Source organism: Eutrigla gurnardus (assembly GCF_963514095.1).
Source record: "Eutrigla gurnardus genome assembly, chromosome: 5".
Classification (NCBI taxonomy): Eukaryota; Metazoa; Chordata; class Actinopteri; order Perciformes; family Triglidae; genus Eutrigla; species Eutrigla gurnardus.
This window is the reverse complement of record NC_139919.1, coordinates 1,000,826-1,018,189: the sequence shown is the minus strand read 5'-3', so window position 1 is coordinate 1,018,189 and position 17,364 is coordinate 1,000,826. Positions and strand designations below refer to the sequence as shown.

At 43.1% G+C, this 17,364-nt stretch overlaps 1 protein-coding gene and 1 long non-coding RNA gene across 6 annotated transcripts in view; both read right to left on the bottom strand.

Annotated features, from left to right (window-relative positions):
* The window catches only part of ccdc142 (coiled-coil domain containing 142), a 119,557-nt gene that overhangs the window by 54,441 nt on the left and 47,752 nt on the right, over positions 1-17,364 (bottom strand). For all 5 annotated transcript variants that reach the window (XM_084009532.1, XM_084009531.1, XM_084009534.1 and 2 more), the window contains exon 4: positions 5,859-5,904. In XM_084009532.1, coding sequence (XP_083865658.1) covers positions 5,859-5,904 — 46 coding nt within the window. The remainder of the gene's footprint in view (positions 1-5,858; positions 5,905-17,364) is intronic.
* Positions 1,213-5,833, bottom strand: LOC311013491. The gene is made up of 4 exons (XR_014597147.1): positions 2,948-5,833; positions 2,591-2,674; positions 2,326-2,425; positions 1,213-1,765 (listed from the first exon to the last, which is right to left on the bottom strand). It is a non-coding gene; the product is annotated as an uncharacterized lncRNA (long non-coding RNA).

Below are 17,364 nucleotides of genomic sequence, written 5' to 3'. Positions count from 1 at the left end.
CTTTTTTAACATAGCCTGTGGTCAGCAACGCTGCAGAATAAACACATTACCCACAACCAGATGCTGCAAGGGATGTACAAGTCAAAAGAAGACTGAGTGGGTTGTTGTGTTTACTGTTAAAGTAAAGGAGGGCGACAGGTTAAACACCTGAGGTATGGAAGTAATTCTGTCAGAGTTTGAATATGAATTTCTAAGATTGAAATTTTTTAGTATCAAAATCAGACTTTGAATTTTAAAAAACATCCAATTTCTAGCACTGAATTTTTTTTTGCCTCTGAATTTGAAAAAAATTCAGTGTAAAAAAATCTACATCTAAAAAAAAATCAGTGTAAAAAATGCAACGTCAAAAAAATCAGTCTGAACAAATTCAACATCTCAAAAAATTCAACATCAAAAAATTCACTGTAAAAAGAACCAGACTCAACATCCGGGTCACCAGGGAGAAGCAATCGATCCCTGTCTCAAATCAGCCAACGTCCAGCCAATCATGTTACGCTCCATTGGTCATGTGACACCCACCCAGGTAGGACAGACCGGTCAGGCCATGGCCACAAACGCAGGTGATGGTGCGTGTGTTCGAAATGCCGTACTAACGTACTGCCTACTACATACTCAACATGTATGTACTGCATACTGCCTACTAAATGAACGTTTGAGTATGCTGTTACCCTCAGACTGTTCACATGGAAATATACACATCTCATACTACATTTTCTTTTGAACTTTATTGACATCTCATCCTCATCTTCTCTCACGTAACTGAATCGATTACGTTAGCGGTTCTAGCCCCCTTTTAATGGAAATTACTTATCAAAATAGAAAGCATGATTACTATTACACTTAATTAAATATTGCTAAATATTTATTAAGTCAAACTACCATTGTCAAATGTTTTCTAGTTTATTATATATGTTCTTCATCTTACCCGAGTAGCTGCTTTCACTCACCATCAATCGCGACTATTAAGCAGCTTTTATTGATCATTAATCGTCCGTTCATAGATCGTATTATACCTCTGACCATGGAACACCAGCACCTTCACGGGAGGCAATCGGCCCGTCGGAGGAGCTAAATTACATCCCTCTGAAGTAAGTAATATTGACTTATGTGGTTTAAATAAGTTCCTTTATTATTTGATCATCAATAGACATGCATATGCATGCATAAACAAAATCAACAGACATGTAGGCTAATATACTGTAAGTCATTTAATAATATCATGTATGAGTTTGGTGGGATAAAAAAAAAGTAGTGGCCTATTAGTGAATAATTTATTAGACAAATAATCCATGTTATATATACAGGTTGCAATACGTGAACGATAAGAAGAAATAAGTAGTTTATCAACAAATGAATAGGAAAACATTCAGAATAAATATAATATCTCATGTTTTCTGTTACAGGTTGGTGCCAGAGGGCCGTACTGCAGGTCAATCCTCATGTTCCCCCGCTGGGCCTCTACTTTGGGTAACAGGATTTAAGGAAAGACCTCCGTCTTTCAAGGCATTCCATAGAGAACCTCGTCCACTGCTTACTAACAGAACAGATGGGTTCCATGTCCATAGTTCCTCGGTGGTGATGGGGATGACAGCGACGAAGCCAACGAGCCACTCCAGCAGTCCTAGGACATCCTCAGAGACTCCAGCAGTCCTGGGACATCCTCAGAGAGACGCCAGCAGTCCTGGGTCATCCTCAGAGACTCCAGCAATCCTGGGACATCCTCAGAGGCTTGTAGCTGCAGTGTCTGCTCCAAATGTCCAGATCCCTGTGTTGCAGGAACATGATTTTTGTTGAGGTTATATTTTTTGTTTATCAGTAGTGCAGTTTATAAGTAATAGCACACAGTATAAGCTGTATCAAATGTTTACTGTTAAATGTTTTACGATTATATCTGATGTGCTGTACAAATCTAAATAATAAATATCTGAATATATATTATTGTTGACTCATGTTTCCTCTCATGGCCTGCAGGTCTATTTCCCTCCTGCTCTGGAGGAGAGACCCTGCTGCAGTGGTTGGCATCATGGCTGAGGAGATGGGGTGCAGCAGTGACCTCTCCTCCCTCAGTGCTGACACCTTCAGTTCATACAGACATAAACAAACACTTCTCATAATCATTGTTTGGATCAACTATTCACCACTAGTCATATATTATAATGTACTGTAATACTGTACCACATGGGATCAACTTAATGGACTCTGATGTTTTAACACATTGTAGATATTACCCAGCACCGACTTTGCCTGATTATTTATAAGAAAGACAACTTCATCTTGTTTCTTTTATGCTGTAGTGTTCAACACTTTAAACTGCTTCCAACTCACCTTGTATTTCTGCATCAGGGTCTCCCACTTCTTTGACCATCCGGGCTCCACCTTCCCTCCATCCCAAATTTTTTAATAAACATCCTGTATGAAGAAGCACCTAGAAACAGAAACGTTTCAGGTAGACATCTCAGGAGAGCAGTACATCTCCCATCTATATACGCTGGTGTTCAAACTTATATCATTGAGAAGCTAAATACACAACAGTAGAACTTAAATGTAGCCCTGCATATGAGAATTACAACATTAAAATACATTTTCTTACGTGAAGCCTCTCACTGCAGCATTCCTCCTGCCGGTGAACTTTTCCTCGTTCCCTCCACCGAATGAGGCGCTCTTGTGTTTTCATCTGTCCCGTAACGAACAACGGTGCACCGCGTTATTAATGACCATTAATATAACCACGTTTTAAGATAAGCACTATCTTCTTAGTTAACATCGGTAAAAACGGCACATTTGCCGCTTCGGTTACGCTCGCTAACCTCTATGGTAAATTAGCGTCTGTAGGCTAGTCGGCTAGCAGGACCTTCATAACGTTAACATACAATTCCAACAACAATGAAGTAACGTTCATTATGAATAGTCAGCTGAAATCATAAAAATCATGTTACAGCATACTTACATTTGTACGCGGTTTGTTGCTGGCTGTCGCCAGGATCACCGCATTCGTCTGCCATTATCCAAAACGTTTCAGAAGTCAGACGACCAATGGAGCGTAACATGATTGTCTGGACGTTGGCTGAATTGAGACAGGGATCGATTGCTTCTCCCTGGTTACCCCGGATGTGGCAAAAAAAAAATTCAGGGCTAGAAAGTTGATGGTTTTTAAAATTCAAAGTCTGATTTTGATAGTAAAAAATTTCAATCGTAGAAATTCATATTCAAACTCTGATGGCACAGAATTACTTCCATACTGAGGATGCATGGAGGCGGCTGGGAACATTTCATCTCTTTGGCTTTGGATCCCCGACATTAGCAACAGCCTCAGGGATAACCAGCAGGAGCAGCTAAGCTGACATAAATCAAATTAATTGCAATAAATCATCGTTTAAAGAGGGACATTTGGGACATCTATCCATCTATGAGATTTAGTTTGCAGTGACACTCACAGTCACAGCTGGCTGCTCATCACATCGGGATTTGTTTTTTGTAACAACAGCTAAAACAGTATACTGTGACATGAGCATGTCGTGTAGGGGTGGGGGGGGAATCGATTCTGCCGCGATGCGGACGTGGATGATTCTGAATCAATTCACAAATGTCAAAAAATGTATTATTTTTATTCCGTATTGTTTACGGAGCGCAAAAGGCGGAAATCGGAAATGCAGTGCCCGGACAGTCTGTGGCGTTGCACATAACAGAGACGTGGTTTTGTTCCTGATAAGAGATCAATGTGGAGAAAAACACCGCCTACTGACCAATCAGCTCTTTTGGTGCATGGATAATTAAAAAAAAAGAAGTTTGGTGGATCGTGGATCAGGTCTCTTAGGAGAACTAGAGTGTTGTGAGACAGGCAAAACCCCTTTTCTTTCCCTGACAGTGTTTTATATGAGAGATCCAGATTCTCGGAGGGAATGATTTATCTGTGTTAGCGTACAGCCTACTTACCACTTTGAATTATGTTTTATATTTATTTTATTTGCTCCCAAGTCTGTTTTACACCGCCGGGATTGGAGCTGAAAGAATGAAGCTGATATTGTCATCCACCACGTTATAAGAATACATCTAAGCAACACATTTATTTGTCAAAGTTATTTTTTCAGATTTTTTTTGCGGGAGGACAGCGTGAGAGTTAAAGGGGTGAGAGAGAGAGGGACGACATGCTTTGAAAGAGGACTGCAGGGTGGATACGAACCCGGGAACGCTGCAGGGAGCCTCGGTACATGGGGCGGTACCTCTACCACTGAGCTATCAGCGGGTTAACACATTGAACTGATCAATCAGATCTATTAGTGCTCTTATGATGGGGGTCATATTATACGACTATTAATACTATTAATACGAGTTACGCATTCACACAGTCGGTGAGTTTTTGCCAGCTGTCCTGCCTGCATTTGGCAGATGAAACTGTTGCTTTTTACCTGTATTATATGTTTAACTTCTCTTCGTATTTCTGTAAGATAATGATTAGCTCCTCGTACGTGAAATATGCCGCTCTGCTGCCCGTAGACTGATCCATGTTTGTGATTGGTCAAATGCTGCAAACGGCGCCTCTTTCATGTGCACGCGCTCATAGCTCGACAGGGAAACCCTGGTTGACTAAACAAGTTGATAACCAGCGTCGTGTGACCGCTCATCTCTGATTGCCTTTGTTAGGGTTACTTAAGCTGGATAACTGGAAGATACCCTGGTATGTTGAACTCACTGAGGGGTATAGGCCCCAGGAAACTAAACGGCGTCCTGTCTGAGTTTCTACCTTTATTCACAGCAGCGGTCGCTATCATAAAAAAAAAAACATGTTGTGATTTAACTACAATTTACAGATGAAGAGAATGCCTAAGTGCACGGGGGTGTAGTGGGTAGCACTGTCGCCTCACAGCGAGAGGGAAATTGCCCGTAGGTGTGAATGTGAGCGTGAATGGTTGTTTGTCTCTACATGTCAGCCCTGTGATAGACTGGCGACCTGTCCAGGTCGCCAGTCTATCACAGACTGTCTTCGCCCAATTACAACTGGGATCGGCTCCAGCCCCCCGCGACCCTGAATACAGGATAAGCGGTAGACAATGGATGGATGGATGGAGAATGCCTAAGTAACGGCGATTAGTAAAAAATCATGGTTTGTCAAGTCTGTTCGTCAAGACGATATGTAAATAACTTTAGAAATGCTTGTTTTGGCGTTCGGCTCGCTCACAGCTAAACTAGGCTAACACCGTAGCGGCTACGTAAACACTGAACGTAACGTCTTCTCGGCATAAATACGGCAGCGACCTTGTTGTTTGTCCCACGGACAGTCTCTGGTTTTACTCCTAGTTTGTTCATCTCTGTATGAAAAGTAATATACTATCCCACGGACCGCTACGCTGTGATGTGTTGAAATGCAGCTGCATTGATTATTGCATTGAAAGCTTTTTATTTGTATATAGGCTATATAGGCTTTCTGTCAGGGATATGCTCATCGCCTGTAACAGGACCACTTTGTGTTCATAGTAAGTCATATCTACTTGTGACAAAGAAAAGCCTCTTCTTTCATAAATATTATTATTATTTAATATTAGAGAAAGTAATTAACCTGGTGATTTTCTTTAATGATCACCACAAAAGTAGGAAGTGACTAGCAAATGCAGTGAGGCTGAGTCCTCACTGCAGCGGCCCCGGGTTCCATCCCACCAGCAGCCATATCTGCATGTCACCCCCCTCTCTCTTTCCCACTCTCGCCCTCTTTCACTCTGATGCTGTCCTATCTGAATAAAGGCAAAAATATAAAAATGTTGTATTGCTTTGGACAGAGGTAGGAGCTTGCTGCAGTAGGGTACATGGCGACTGCTCTATCTGCTGCTGACACACACACACACACACACACAGACACACACTACCAGTAGTGGTCAGATCCTCGGTCACCAAGCAGGAGCTGCATCCCCTCTGAAAGACACAAAGGGCAAATTATAATACATCTTAGGAGTTAAGAGTTCATTTGTGATGACTGCTACACAGGTGATATTCCATTAGACATGCATGCTTCAAGGAATACCTCACCTATTTGCATAAAGCTTTGTATGGTCAGAAACCTGGTAGTATGTTTGAATGGTCGTGCATCATTCCCTCATTTTCCCAGAGACAGAGATCTCCATGTTTCTATTCTGAAAAAGAGCCTCCGTTGACGCAAATATCCTCATGTTGGGCACTCTGGAAGGGGTTTTCTTCCAGGATATCTCTGTACTTGGCCATTCATCTTTCCTTCAATTGCAACCAGTCGTCCTGTCCCTGTAGCTGAAAAACACCCCCATAGCATGATGCTGCCACCACCATGTTTCACTGTTGGGATGTATTGGGCAGGTGATGAGCAGTGCCTGGTTTCCTCCACACATACCGCTTAGAATTAACGCCAAAAAGTTCTATCTTGGTCTCATCAGACCAGAGAATCTTATTTCTCATAGTCTGGGAGTCCTTCATGTGTTTTTTGGCAAACTCTATGCGGGCTTTCATATGTCTTGCACTGAGGAGAGGCTTCCGTCAGGCCACTCTGCCATAAAGCCCCGACTGATGGAGGGCTGCAATGATAGTTGACTTTGTGGAACTTTCTCCCATCTCCCTACTGCATCTCTGGAGCTCAGCCACAGTGATCTTTGGGTTCTTCTTTACCTCTCTCACCAAGGCTCTTCTCCCACGATTGCTCTGTTTGGCTGGACGGCCAGGTCTAGGAAGAAATCTGGTCATCCCAAACTTCTTCCATTTAAGGATTATGGAGGCCACTGTGCTCTTAGGAACCTTGAGTGCTGCAGAAATTCTTTTGTAACCTTGGCCAGATCTGTGCCTTGCCACAATTCTGTCTCTGAGCTCCTTGGGCAGTTCCTTCGACCTCATGATTCTCATTTGCTCTGACATGCACTGAGAGCTGTAAGGTCTTATATAGACAGGTGTGTGCCTTTCCTAATCAAGTCCAATCAGTTTAATTAAACACAGCTGGACTCCAATGAAGGCTCAGGACCATCTCAAGGAGGATCAGAAGAAATGGACAGCATGCGAGTTAAATATGAGTGTCACAGCAAAGGGTCTGAAGACTTATGACCATGTGATATAAATTTGCAAAAATGTCTACATTTCTGGGTTTTTTTCAGTCAAGATGGGGTGCTGAGTGTACATTAATTAGAAATATAATAAACTTTTTTGATTTTAGCAAATGGCTGCAATGAAACAAAGAATGAAAAATTTAAAGGGGTCTGAATACTTTCCGTACCCACTGTACATATATGTATATGTATGTATGATGGGGAACACTAAAACAACATAATGTAACTGCAAGACAATCATATTTCAGCCTGTCCAATTAGGAAGCAGCACTGATTGGGAATCAATTTCACCTGCTGTTGTGCAAATGGAACATACCACAGGTGGAAACGAGTGGCAATTAGCAAGACATCCCTATATGGTTCTGGTGACCACAGACCATGTCTCTGTTCTCGGCCTTTCTGGCAGATTTTTTTCTTTTTTGAATTTTGGCAGTGTTTGCACCACTAGAGGTAGCATGAGGCGGTTTCTCCACCCCACAGAAGTTGCCCAGTTAGTGCAACTCATCCAGGATGGCACATTAATGTGCACTGTGGCAAGAAGGTTTGCTGTGTCCCCCAGCACAGTGTCAAGAGCATAGAGGAGATTCCAGGAGACAGGCCAGTACACCAGGACTCAATTAAAGCTCTATAAAACAGTGTCATCAATGTTTTGTCCACCTGGAACTTAGCCAGTTTCCCAAGTGCAGAGAGTCATGCCCTCTCTTGCACACAGAGATAGTGTTCAGGTCAAATTTAAGCCGGTCATCAATCAAGGTGCCTAGATACTTGTAAGATGATACAGCTTCAACATCTTGGCCATTGAGTCACATGACTGGCTGGATAAGATGGCGGCTTAGGCTTTTTGCGCTTCCCCTATTCTCCCCATTTTTGTCTAGTCTATCCCTTCAAATTCATTTTTATGCTGTTATTTGTGGTGCTTCTAATCACTTGGGGCAAAGATGACTGAATCTGGGAAAAAGAACAGTGCAGGCGGTGCCTCCGCGAAGTCCAACAAAGGAACTCGTGCTACTGAACTGGATGCTATTGCAGACACGCTAATGGAGAGACAACGTGAATATCTCTAACCTCGGTTCGTTCAACTTCACGAAATGGGTAAAGGCACAGAGGACAAATTGAACGCAATTCAGTCTGATCTGGCCTCGCTCTCAGCGAGTATTGGTGTGGTGAAAGCAGATATTTCAGCTCTGAAGAGCACGGTCAAAGAAAACTCGAGAGCAGTGGCTAACCACGAGACGGTGCTGCATACGCTTGAACTTAAACTGGAGGACATGGAGGACAGGAGCAGACGTTGCAACGTTCGTGTCATCGGTTTGAAAGAGGGGGTCGAGGGATCGAACAGTGTGCAGTATCTAAACCGAGCATTGCCGGAGTGGTTCCCTTCTCTCCAGGCTGAGCAGCCAGAGATAATGCGGGCCCACCGGATCTACAATGGACGCCCTGGCCGAGACAGGCCCCGCACTCTCATTTTTAACGTCCTCCGCTACACGACGCGGCAGGCGATCCTCCGAGCTGCGAAGAAGGATCCGGTCACTGTTGACGGCAAGAGAGTGAGATTCGCCGCTGATTATAGTAACCACACAGTCAAGCGCCGCCAGGCTTTCACCCAGGCGATGGACACCGCGCGAGAAAGAGGAGTTGAAAACTCCCGACCGACGATGACGCAGGAGGGGTCCCCGCGGGCTCTGGCTATGGAGGCGGTCAGCCGGCACACCCGGGCTAACACCTTACAGGTAGCAGCGGAGGACGCATAAACAGCCCGGATGGTCGTCCTGATGCAAACCGCAGTTTGTGGATTTATACAAGCCTCATCACTCATAATCTTTCTGGAACAAGTTAGTCCGTGGACTGATTAAGATGACAATTTCCCCTTCATCCCTGAAGTCATCACGGACTTTCTTCACACCTGGCACTCAGCTGCTTTTCCTTTTTGACGTGGTGGATGCCACAACGGACTACGGTGGATGATCTTTCCTTTTTCTTCTACATTCATTATTGTTTCTGACTTTAAGCACCTGTTCGAGTTGTGACCGTTACAGTGAATGCTGAAACAAGGTAACATGCACATTACACTTTACTGCCTTTTTTGGGGGCGTTTTATGACCTTATATTAAAATTAGTGGTGCACAATATATCGGCCACCGATATATCGGCCGATATGGTCATTTTTTTACACATCGGTATCGTTCCGATGTCAAAATAGGGCCGATGTGAATCATTCCTGTGTATTTGACGTGTGTGTAGGCTTAGATGTTCGCTCGCGGCACGCGCAAAAAATAGAGCAGACGCCGAAACGATCGCTTCACGGCGCGGGACGGCCGCGCCTATTCGCGGTGCTCCGCGTCTGGTGTGAACTACACTATCGCTTGAAGGAAAACACCACCGCATTTCCATACTGAACTATGTTCTGCTCTGATCTTAGACGAGGTGATACATACCTCCCTCTCCTCTGTGCGTGCACTCAATGGCTCTTGCGCGCACTCCGCGCAGCGCTAATTTGCTAGCATGTAGCTTGTCCTTAGGATCCAAAGGGGGGTGAAGTTAGAAGCGACCAAGCACTTCCACGTTGTCCCTATTTAAATACGGTTACGTGAGTAGTTACACGACCCAAGTTTGGTTACACAAAATGAAACATGCCAATTTTTCTAAGCGGATAACAAGGATAACTATATAATGTATGGCGGAATAACAACTGGAAGCACTTCGACGTCGGCGCAGTAATATCATCACTCCGCTCCCCCTCTTACTTCCGTCAATAGAACCTACGTGACCTGCACGCCGCCGCCTGCGCTACCTGTAGTAGTTTGTGCACAGTTGAGGAAGCATCAGGTTGTAGTAAGATAGTTTGTGAACAATCAAACATCATGGTTATAACGTGCATCGTACAGGGTTGTGAAAACAAGCAGAAGGTATATAGTCCCGTCATGTTTTGAGTGATGATATTACTGCGCCGACGTCGAAGTGCTTCCAGTTGTTATTCCGCCATACTATATAGTTATCCTTGTTATCCGCTTAGAAGAATTGGCATGTTTCATTTTGTGTAACCAAACTTGGGTCGTGTAACTACTCACGTAACCGTATTTAAATAGGGACAACGTGGAAGTGCTTGGTCGCTTCTAACTTCACCCCCCTTTGGATCCTAAGGACAAGCTACATGCTAGCAAATTAGCGCTGCGCGGAGTGCGCGCAAGAGCCATTGAGTGCACGCACAGAGGAGAGGGAGGTATGTATCACCTCGTCTAACATCAGAGCAGAACATAGTTCAGTATGGAAATGCGGTGGTGTTTTCCTTTAACAGGGGCGCCGAATGGAAGCGGGCTCCGCTACGCGCCTATTTGCGGCGCTTCCGCGGCCAGTGTGAACCCGGCCTTACTGGGTCACACTACTGGGTCATATACTATAACTCTGAAGTGGAATTATTCCTTGATAACAGGGCGTTTCCTTTTAAATTGAATCCAAATTGATATTTAATTTGTCTCATATTTGACACTTTGACGGGCTTTTATTCTGAAACTATACATCAGAATGTCTTGATACTTACTGGGTCACAATATGGGGTCATATACTATTATCCTGAAGTAGAATTATTCTTTGATAACAGGGCGTTTCCTTTTAAATTGAATCCCAAATCATATGTAATTTGTCTCATATTTGACAGGTTTTTATTCTGAAACTATACATCAGAATGTTTTGATACTTACTGGGTCCCACTACGGGGTCATATACTATAACTCTGAAGGAGGTTATTGGCTCTGTTGGCCCCAGCCTGGTCTCTATCATCAACACCTCACTGCAATCAGGTTGTGTTCCCTCCTCCTTCAAACAAGCTGTCGTCAACCCACTTCTCAAAAAACCCAATCTAGACCCATCACTGCCTAAAAACTATAGGCCCATCTCCAAATTGCCATTCATCTCCAAAATTCTTGAAAAAGTTGTTACCAACCAACTCTCCTCCTTCCTGGCCAATCATGACATCCTAGATAAATTTCAATCCGGTTTCCGTCAGAAGCACTCCACTGAGACAGCCCTCCTCAGAGTCTCTAACGACATCATGATGGCATCTGATGCTGGGGAATGCTCCATTCTGGTACTGCTGGATCTGAGCTCAGCCTTTGACACTGTGGACCACCATATCATGTTGGACAGGCTTAAAGACTGGGTAGGTGTCTCTGGGAACGCCCTGAAATGGTTTACCTCATACCTATCTGAGAGAAGCTCTACTGTGGCTGCCGGCCCTCACACATCTGTGCCCGCAGCCTTACATTGCGGCCTGCCCCAAGGCTCTGTGTTGGCTCCAATCCTTTGGGCTCTCTACCTGCTCCCCTTAGGCCCCCTAATCAATAGTTTCAAATGTATTTCCTATCATTGCTATGCAATGCTTAGCTGCCATTAAGAACTGGATGGCAGGCAACTCCCTCCAGCTAAACCCAGAAAAAACTGAGGTTCTCATTGTTGCTGCTGATCCCATCATAGCCAAGGTGACTGCCCACATGGGGGCCTTAAGCTGTAACATCCGCTCCAGCCTGAGAAACCTCTGCGTTTTATTTGATCAAAACATGCTCCTAGACAAACACATCAAAACCCTATCCCGCACCTGCTTCTTCCATCTCAGAAATATTGCTAAACTCAGAACCATGGTATCCCACTCAGAACTCGAACTGGCCGTCCACGCTTTCATCTCATCCAGACTCGATTACTGTAACTCACTGTTTACCTGCCTCAATAAATCATCTCTGGACCGTCTACAACCAATACAGAACGCTGCCGCTAGGCTGCTAACTCGCTCACAGAAGTCCTGCCATATCACTCCTATCCTCCGCACCCTACATTGGCTCCCCATAGCTTTTAGATTCCAATTTAAAATACTGGTAACCACCTTCAATGCCCTGCATGGGTCTGCCCCGACCTACATCTCCGACCTCCTCCAGCCCTACTCCACTAGCCGGTCCCTAAGGTCCTCCGACCAGGGGCTCCTCGCTCTTCCCCGAACCAACCTCAAAACGAAAGCGGACCGAGCCTTTCGTTCGGTGGCCCCCAGATTCTGGAACGCTCTTCCCTCAGACTTAAGAGCCTCTGCGTCGATTGAAGCTTTCAAGGCGCAGTTAAAAACCTACCTGTTTCGACAGGCCTTTTAATTACTGTTGTTGTTTTATTCTTTGCTGCTCTTCATCTTTGTATATACTGTGTTGTCTTATTATGTTTTGTGAAAGCACTTTGTTGTGTTGTTTTATTATGTTTTGTGAAGCACTTTGTGACTTTGTGCTGTGAAAAGTGCTATATAAATAAAGAATTATTATTATTATTAAGTTGAATTATTCCTTGATTACAGGGCGTTTCCTTTTAAATTGAATCCATAATCATATGTAATTTGTTTAATATTTGACAATTTGACGGGCTTTTATTCTGAAACTATACATCAGAATGTTTTGATACTTACTGGGTCCCACTACGGGGTCATATACTACAACTCTGAAGTGGAATTATTCCTTGATAACAGGGCGTTTCCTTTTAAATTGAATCCAAATTTATATTTAATTTGTCTCATATTTGACACTTTGACAGGCTTTTATTCTGAACCTATACATCAGAATGTCTTGATACTTACTGGGTCACACAACGGGGTCTTGTACTATTACCCTGAAGTGGGATTATTCTTTGATAACAGGGCGTTTCCTTTTAAATTGAATCCCAAATCATATGTAATTTGTCTCATATTTGACAGGCTTTTATTCTGAAACTATACATCAGAATGTTTTGATACTTACTGGGTCACACTACGGGGTCATATACTATAACCCTGAAGTGGAATTAGTCAGTGATAACAGGGCGTTTCCTTTTAAATTGAATCCAAAATCATATGTAATTTGTCTCATATTTGACACTTTGACGGGCTTTTAGTTTGAAACTATACACCGGAAAGACTTGAAACTTCCTGGGTGGCAATATGAGGCAGTGTACGTCTACAATAAACTTAAGTGAAATTAGCATGTGGAAACATGGCCTTGTTAGAAATTCCATTAAAAAACTATTGGCTTAAGATTACAATTGTCAATTATTTGAGCCTTTAATTTGAAAGTACATATCACAACGTCCGTACATTTCCGTTGACAGTATTTGATTTTGAAACCAGTTCTGAGACGCTATTACCGTAAAGATACTACAATCACGTACAGCAAAAAACCGGGTCGGCTGGCTTGACTGTCGTTCACGATGTGTCGGCTGGCTTGACCGCAATCGTCAACATTTGTATCAGTACCAGTAGTTTGTAAGAAATTGGTCAGGAAACGATATGTCATATTTTGGTTCTCAAAATTCACCAAATTGATGCATTAAAATGGAATTATTCAATATATGATTTGCATTTTTCTTTATATTATAAGATAACATTTTATGTTACGTATACAGTAAATAGAACCTATTCTGAGGGAAATTCAGCTTCTCAGAAGAATTGCCGCTTATCAATTAATTGATCATCGATCGATAAGATGAAACAACTATCGATTAATGAATTACTCCATAATTTGCATCCCTAATATGACTAGTGGTGAATAGTTGATCTAATCAATGATTATGAGAAGTGTTTGTATACGTTGTTTATAGGAACTGAAGGTGTCAGCACTCAGGGAGGAGAGGTCACTGCTGCACACTGGAAGTGTTTGTTGTCATGGATGAGGTGATGGAGCAAAGACCTGCTATTACCCCTGTACACCCCATCTCCTCATGCCATGATGCCAACCACTGCAAAGTGCTGGTGGTCCGTGGTGTTGGGACCTCACTAGAAGGACTACACAATGCGGCCTACAAAAGCCTACACATGCGGCCAGGACAAAGGGACACAGGGGATTAAAAACTACACCGCCATTTTAGTTTCACATATCACCCAGGTGAGAAATGTGACGTCACACAACTGGTGCCCTATTGGCTGACAATCTTCAGGGAACCCCGGGGGGTCCCCTGGAGCGGCCTAAGCTATATAATCCGGCGCCGCCGGAGGAACGCTCTCTTTTCATCGTAACTCGCTTTACAACAGGAGGTGAAGATTACGTCTGCAGCGATTGTTCATCGTTCCCTGCAGAAGGAAGAATAACTAACAGTTTTCTTCAACCAATTGGATCCGGCGCTGAACGAGCACCCACGAACTACCGTCCGTTGCCGGCGTCAAGGAACGCCATCACCGCACGGGACGAAACCCTCACATCGACGCATCTCACATCGACAAAAGTAAGAGGCTATTTGTCTGGGCAGAAGCAGAGATTCGATAGTGTAGGACGTGCTTGTAATTCTTGTTAATGTGTTTTAAGTTCTGATTGCGGACCGCCAAGTCCGTTTGTTCATGTGCTCCTGTATTTGAATGCTGATCGTGTACCCACGCAACTGGGTTGATTTCTGTAACAGTGTTTTCGACTAACCTCCGCCATATTCGCAAGCTCAGAAAGCCTCTACTATCAGTTAAAAGACCGGTCTCGCGGAATAAACGCCAGTTCATTCACGCGCGCCCGTGTGATAGCGGCACGCCTTCTGAGCCTCAGAATATCGCTCGCGCATTCTCCCTCTCTTTGTTTGTGTCCCGCTAACACACACACACATATACGCCGCACACACGAGTCCTAAGCCAGCTGTTCCCGGCGGACGCTAGGGACATAGCTACATCTGGTGGCTGCATACGGCCATCTCTCTCTCTCTCTCTCTCTCTCTCTCTCTCTCTCTCGCCACTCCATCGGACGTCAGTGGCTCCGCCCCTGAACGCTGCGAGGAATAGCTCCATTTGGTGGCCGCACATAGCCATCCCTCTCTCTCTCTCTCTCTCTCGACACACACACACACACGCACATGCTCACGCACGCACACACATACGCACACACACACACTACACGTGTGTCTCTCCTTCTGTTTAGCTTAGTTTTGTGTGTTAGGTAGTTAGGTAATAAGGCTTTGTTAATTGCAGTGTTATTGATTGTGATCATTATTACTGATTTTAATAAATCTTATTATATTATAACTAGCGGTCTCTTGTGCTTGTTGTCACTGGATAACAGCAGGTTGTGAAGGCTAGTGCTTGAATTTCACGCCCTTCTTAATTGTTAGATTGTTTTTATGCTTCCATGCCAATGATCACGATGATTGGCATGTGAGTATAAAACCTTTATATTGAGACTGAATACAGTTTTAGGTTATCTTTTCCCTGATCCCAGGGTGGTGCCCCGTTTATTCATGATTATATCATGATAATATATTAAATATAATTATTAATACCGATAATCATATTGATATTAATAATTAACTGTTGATAACCAAATCTGCTCCTGCTACAACCCCAACAGTGGTCAGAGGTATAAATCGCTCTATGAACGGACGATTAATGATCGATAAAAGCTGCTTAATAGTTGCAATCGATGGCGAGTGAAACAGCTACTCAGGTAAAGAGGATGAAAGAGGGAAAGCGTGGGAACGTGCATATATGATAAAATGTAGAAAACATGTAACAGTGGTAATTTGACTTAAAAAATATTTTGAAATATGTGTAATGGTAACCATACATAATATTTTGATAAGTCATTTCAATTAAACGGGAGCTAGAACTGCTAACATAATCAATTCAGTTACGAGAGAGAAGATGAGGACGAGATAAAGTTTAAAAACAAAAAAATGTAGTACGACATGTGAACATTACTTACTCACCTACCTACCTACCTACCTACCTACCTACCTTCTGTAAAAGAAAATGTGTTACCTTACAATTCTTATTTGTATCTCATATAATCTTCCTTTCTCTCGGAACATCAAATGTCCTGCTGAGCTGTTTTTATTGAGTTTAACCCTTGCCGTCTTGATCAAAAGACTCTTTGATCTTTCCCTCTTCCTGAACTGTCTCCGTAACATTTGTCTCACATACATTGATCAAGGCCCGGAGGGTGACCCCTGTAGTGACATTGTCTAGCTCTCTTGAGAACAGTCACACCTTGTAGACATCCACAGATGTCTCTTCCTCTGCAGAGAGACATGTGTTGATTCAATGCAAATCCACTCATGACGCCTTCCCCTTTTGTTCTCCCGAATGTTCTGCATAAATCCACCTCGGCCAGGCCATTCGGGAGACTGGATCTTCATGGATACACTGTGAATTTCTTTTCTCCACTGTCAGTGATTAAACCTCATTTGAACCAGCCACAGAATTGGACCTGAGGAGTTTTTCTTCCACACTTCCTTCCTACCTACCTACCTACTTATCTCAAAATCAAAGTCAACCTCAAAGCCTGTCAATAAAACCATCAGGATGGGTCTGCTAAGGTCTCTTAATAACAAATAATTTTTTGTCAATGATTTTATTACCACTTCTAAACTTGATTTTATGTTTTTAACTGAAACATGGCTAGAACAAAATAACAGTGCAAGCATTCTGATCGAGTCAGCACCCCCCAACTATAATTTTATTGATGTATGTAGATCTGGGAAAAAGAGGTGGAGGGGTTGCTGCTATATTTAAAAATACATTTCAGGGGAAACAGATGTCACTTGGTGTTTTTCCATCATTCGAATATCTTTGTGCTGTGTTGAAATGCTCTTCCAGAGTTCTCCTGTTAATTATTTACAGGCCACCTAAATATTCATCAAATTGTTTCGATGATTTTACTGAATTATTGTCTAGCATCTCCACTGACTTTGACTGGCTTGTTACAACTGGTGACTTTAATTTTCATATTGGCGATTTGAATGACAAGTGTGCAAAAGAACTTTTGACTATTCTAGACACATTTGAACTTTCTCAACATGTGAAAGAGGCTATTCATTGTAAGGGACACACCCTGGACCTGATTATCACAAAGGGCCTCAATGTTTCTGATGTTTTTGTGACTGATTGTTCATTGTTTGACTACTTCTGTGTTTTCTTTAATATTTCTTTCATTCCTAACACACAAACAGAATCAAATAAGGTCAAAAAGCGGTACATCAATGAACATGCCAATGTACTCTTTAAAAACGCCATCTCCTCGATACCACCTCTAAACCCATGTCATGCTGGTGAGCTTGTCAACATCTTTAATTCCAAGATTCTGAATGTCATAGATGTCATTGCACCTGCTACGGTTAAAACGATTTCTGGTAAACAAAAGGCACCCTGGAGAAAAGCTGCTGTTGTAACAGCCCAGAGAAGAGAGTGCAGCAAGGCTGAACGAATCTGGCGGAGTACTAAACTTCATATTCACCATGATATCTATAAAGAGAGCCTCCGGGCCTACAATTTAGTCTTAAAAAGTGCATTTTTCTCCAATATCATAAACAACAACACTAATTAAAACTGCGAGCAGTATCGTGA